The sequence below is a fragment of the Humulus lupulus genome, chromosome X (assembly GCF_963169125.1).
Source record: "Humulus lupulus chromosome X, drHumLupu1.1, whole genome shotgun sequence".
Classification (NCBI taxonomy): domain Eukaryota; kingdom Viridiplantae; phylum Streptophyta; class Magnoliopsida; order Rosales; family Cannabaceae; genus Humulus; species Humulus lupulus.
Genome location: NC_084802.1, coordinates 200,092,811 through 200,097,164, shown reverse-complemented (window position 1 = coordinate 200,097,164; position 4,354 = coordinate 200,092,811). Strand labels below are relative to the sequence as shown.

At 34.2% G+C, this 4,354-nt stretch overlaps 1 protein-coding gene across 1 annotated transcript; it reads left to right on the top strand.

Annotated features, from left to right (window-relative positions):
* The first annotated feature begins 3,020 nt into the window (after nt 1-3,020).
* Nucleotides 3,021-4,135, top strand: LOC133806617 (glycine-rich RNA-binding protein blt801-like). The gene has a single exon (XM_062244710.1). The coding sequence runs from the start codon at nt 3,021-3,023 to the stop codon at nt 3,615-3,617; it is 597 nt and encodes a 198-aa protein (XP_062100694.1). The 3' UTR covers nt 3,618-4,135.
* Nucleotides 4,136-4,354: the final 219 nt, after the last annotated feature.

Here is a 4,354-nt window from a genome sequence, read left to right as displayed (position 1 = left end):
TGCTCTGTCGAAAGTCAATTTTGGGGGCATTTCATGTTATATTTGTAATAAAAGGCAGAAATTATTAAGAGGGTGTTTGGCACCTTAACTAAAAAATTGTTTTTTGTTTTTAAAAGCTAAAAACTGTTTTTTGAAAACAAGTTGAGGTGTTTGGCGTTGTTTTCAAAAAACAGTTTTTAAAAACAAAGTTATAAAAAACAGAAAATTTTGAGAACATCAAAAAATTGTTTTCTGTTCTCAAATTTTTTTTGTCTATTTTTTTTTTATCACATCACTTTTTTAATTATTATTATCTAACATTATTTATTGTCACATCATTTTCTCTCTCATCACTTTCTCTCACATCACTTTCTCTCTCCTCATTTTCTCTCTCATCATTTTTTCTCTCTCCCCATTTCTTCTCTCATCACTTTTTCTCTACTCACTTCTCTCTCTCCACTTTATTTCTCATCACATTCTCTCTCATTTTTTCTTGGATCAATTTCTCTCTTCTCAATTTATATTTCTTCAAATTTTCTCTCCTTACTTTCTCACTTCTTATTTTTCATCATTTTTTTTCAAATTATTTTATCTCATTATTTATTACAAACTTTTAAAATATTTTTCTCCTTGTAAATATATTTGTTTATTTTTTATTTAAAATTAAAAAAAATAAAACTAAAAAATTGTTTTTAGAAAACATTAACCAAACACCTCTTGTTTTTTTAAAACTACAAAAACAGTTTTTTGTTCTCAATTCTGAGAACACAATTTTGAAAACAAAAAACTGAAAACAATGTCAAACAGGCCCAAGTCTTCAATGTTTAATTAATTGAATGTCAATATGGTCACCGATAGTTGAATACGCATGCATGCCTAATGTGAATCTTGTTTTTTTTGAGCTCAATTTGGTGATTGATTTTGATTTTAAGTAACAAGAGAAGCCTCATCTATTTTTGAACTTGGTCCCAGCCTTTTCTTTATTTTGATTTCCTATAATTTTCTTTAGTGTCAACTATACTCCACGTCGGCCGTTCATCACGGATTATTGAATCATTTTTATTTGAATGATGGATGATAATTTGAAATTCTTGAGGATGGGAAAAAGATAAAATGACAGAAGAATACGAGTACAACATTAATTTTGACCAACGAAGGGATGGAAAGGAAACTCTATTGTAATAAAATCTTCTCATTATTATGACCCTTTTTTGTTACTTCAAATGGCACCAAGCCACTAAGCACAGAGAATAATCAGACTCACTAGCATTCACAATCATTTGAGGTAATTATGTTTTCAGAGAAGTGGACGGGAAGCTTTTCCATACAGAAAAGAAAGAATGATCAGAGAATCTGTACAGAAAAACGATACCCTTTATTGAAAATGCAATGTTATTAATGTTTGGAGACGTTATTTGGTTAGTTCTTTGACCAAAATGTAAACAATTACATTAACCCAAGCTAAAACTTAACGCATGGGGCATAGCTTGTAAGTTAGTGAGCTTAATATCATTATTCATTACCACTATGCTGTTGTTGTTTTTTTTCAAGAAAGATGAATGTTTTCTCTCTTGTCTTATTGTGAGGGAACAAGGGCACGTGGTTTTTTTTCTTCTTTTTCTTGAATAGTGCAATGTGTATGGCTGGTCATGTCTCATTGAGATGTGTCGTTGAGTCGATTAACCTTATACATATATGATATATGATTCACCTGTACTTGGTAGGACAAGGTGCCCTTATTTTTTTAAGCCCTTTGATGTACCTTTAGGATTACTTCTGTTCAATTTGTTCAGTCTTCTCGTTTCAGATTCCAACTTCTACTTGACAATTGAAAAAGGCAAGTGTTTGAGCCAAAATTTATTTTATGAAAAGTCAAGTGGTTGAATACGTCGGAAGAGTTCAGACACAATTGCAGGGTTGAAGATATTATAGAAAAAAGATGAAAAATATTAAAATATATAACTCGTGAACTGAAAACCTAATGTTATATTATATTTATTTTTCAAAGTTGAGACCACATGAAGAGTTGGAAGCATGATGACTACGATGAACATATTTTATGAGGAGAAGCAACTGTTGTACTCATCTCATCTGGATTCCATAGAATATTTGTACCACTTTGGCACCCACCAAACTTGCTTGCTGTTACATTAATAGTTACCTTCCTCAACTGATCATCCCATACTTGTAGATTAAGCAAAATACAATGAGTTCAAAACTCATGTACGTACGTAGGTAGGGCAAGGTAGCGGAATTCGTTAATTAGTTAATTTTGTCTCCTAACAGATCGATCAATACAGGTTTTTGTTGTTTTTTTATTAATATTTTATGCAATTAGTTAGCTAGGAGCCGTTAGTTCATCATTTTGCGATGCCTTTAATCCACATCTTCATTGCATTATATATTATTAACGTTGTTGTTTTTTTTTTTTTTTGTCCCAGCTATATGATCATGACACGGATTACCTGATTTGTTATGAAACAGTAGTTGTTGAATCGGGTGAACACGTGATTGGGACGTAATATACTAATATGATATACTGTGTGTGTGGTTTTATTTTTATCTGAATATTGTGGTTGTGTGGTTTCAATTTAACAATTAACAAGAGTACAATATCTCTAAATATTATTATTATTATTATTATTATTGTTCTGAATATTAGGTGTCATATGTAAAGGTAAGTACACTTTGATGGTCCCATGACCAAAAGAAAAAAGTACTAGTACACTAGACTAAGCCGCGTGCTATATAGGAGTGAGTGGGCATAATTCCAAGCTTCCTAGTTGCGCGCCAACCATAACTGCAGGGTGGGGACACAGTGAGGCAAAAGCAATATCTCTTTTTTCCTTTTATATATCTCTTAAGATAGAACCAAGTTTTGTTGTGAGAGATCTAAATTAGGATCAAGTGGGGGCAATCTCTGCTGTCATTGGCTCAAATTCACGTAAACGGAATTGTACTATATATATATATATATGTAGTGTAGCTAGCTAATTTTTGTTACTCCTACAATATTTGCTTCACCCATATTCATTTAAAACATGGGTGTTCCAAGGCCATTATGTGTTGTGTTGTTTATCTCCATAGTGATTACAGGGCTGAATGGTGAGCATGAAAGGGAAAACGGCACTGCTGATCATAGTCAAGACAAGGCTCCCTCTTTAGCTCTTGCTGAGGTCCCTAATGGAAATACACAAGTAAAAAACAATGTCATTAACTCTTATAAACAAGTTGAGGTCAATAAGAGAAACAGAAATTATAGAGCAGGGGGTGGTGGAGGTGGAGGTGGAGGCGGGGGCGGTGGCAGTTATAGATGGGGATGGGGTGGTGGTGGAGGCGGCGGTGGAGGTGGTGGGGGTGGAGGAGGCGGTGGAGGAGGTGGTGGTGGTGGTGGATGGGGATGGGGAGGAGGAGGAGGTGGTGGTGGGTGGTGGAAATGGGGGTGTGGGAGACATAATAATAAGCATGGAAAAAGGAATAGAGGAATGAGGAAGGATGAATATATAATGGGAGAGTTTGCACAATGCATGAGACGAGGGCGTTGCAGAGGAATGAGACTAGATTGCCCACTTCACTGTGGTGGACCTTGCATCTACGACTGTCAGTACATGTGCAAAGCTCATTGTCGGCGTCCATGATCATTAAACCGTTTCCCGTAGCTAGTTTATGTAAAACTAATTAAGACTTCTCTCACATATATAATGAGGTTCGGATCATCAGGAATTATGTTTCTTAAGGTTGTGTTGGCTTGTTTTGCTTTTCCTCTTCTATTATTCGTTGTTTCATTTTACTAATCCCTTCAGCTTCAGCTTCAGGTTTCTGGTTGATGATATATGATGTGTAGGTTTGTGAGCCTTTTGTGGGTTCTTACTTTAGTACTCTTTTTTAAGGAGAGGAAAATATTATTTGTGCTACGTAGTACTACGTACCCCATCATTTCTCTGTTCATTACTGATTTGTATGAGACTGAAATTAGTAAGAAATGACACTTGTCTTTTATTTTATTTTTCTTATTTTCTTCTTTTGGTTTTGGTTGGAAACAATTTCATCACTTCCAGAGATGATTGAACAAACAACATCAATGATCAAGCATGTTGTTCACCTACGAGACACTTTGATAGTTGAGTGAGATAGAATTCACACTTGTATTTTTTTAGTTAAGTCAATAAGCAATGAACCATTCTTAATTAGCAAATATGAATATAATAAAAATATAAATGGTATTTATAAATTATACTCCTCGCAAGAAATAAGGTTCCTCTGATAATCTTTCCTAATTGGTCCCCTTGACCAATATGGCATGACAATTGGCAAGACTGATACAAATCTCTCCAAAAAGATTACAAAGATCTGTCCCCCAAAGAGAACGGATAAT